The sequence below is a fragment of the Etheostoma spectabile genome, chromosome 22, assembly GCF_008692095.1.
Source record: "Etheostoma spectabile isolate EspeVRDwgs_2016 chromosome 22, UIUC_Espe_1.0, whole genome shotgun sequence".
Taxonomy (NCBI): Eukaryota; Metazoa; Chordata; class Actinopteri; order Perciformes; family Percidae; genus Etheostoma; species Etheostoma spectabile.
The window spans coordinates 9,190,393-9,190,813 of record NC_045754.1 but is presented as its reverse complement, the minus strand read 5'-3'; the positions used below and the strand labels follow the sequence as shown (position 1 = coordinate 9,190,813).

The 421-nt window shown below is 42.8% G+C and overlaps 1 protein-coding gene across 8 annotated transcripts in view; it reads right to left on the bottom strand.

The window, feature by feature from the left end:
- asap1b (ArfGAP with SH3 domain, ankyrin repeat and PH domain 1b) overlaps positions 1 to 421 on the bottom strand; it is a 75,449-nt gene that overhangs the window by 6,053 nt on the left and 68,975 nt on the right. For 4 of the 8 annotated variants that reach the window (XM_032503333.1, XM_032503337.1, XM_032503334.1 and 1 more), the window contains one exon: positions 173 to 241. The exons of the other annotated variants lie outside the window; for them this stretch is intronic. In XM_032503333.1, coding sequence (XP_032359224.1) covers positions 173 to 241 — 69 coding nt within the window. The remainder of the gene's footprint in view (positions 1 to 172; positions 242 to 421) is intronic. 8 annotated transcript variants of the gene reach the window in all.

The window sequence follows — 421 nt, the reverse complement described above, 5'->3', positions numbered from 1 at the left end:
AGGCAAGAAGTAATGAACTGGAGACTCAGCTTGCCTACATGGTCCCAATGTTTACTTAAATAAACACCACCATCCTGTGAATCTGAGCTGTAAAGGAGAAAACAACTGAGAGATAAGTATATATGGGGCACACAGCCGAGTAACGGGGAGAACATAAAACCAAGATATTCACTGATGTATGGTCGAGTGCCAGCCAGTGTGGCGTAGTGCGAATGAGAGCCAAGGAATGCCAAGTGAGGAGCTGAAAGAATAGAGAAACAAAAAAGAGAAAGAAAAGAGAGCGAGATGAGGAGTGTGGGAGAGAATCTACAGTATGTCAGTCTTAAAAAGAACAGCTCCCACACACTGTAAAATAACAAGATGATATCTTATCAGTGGCAAGCAAAGAAAAGAAGAGGAAAAATGGTGCAAAGCTGGCCCA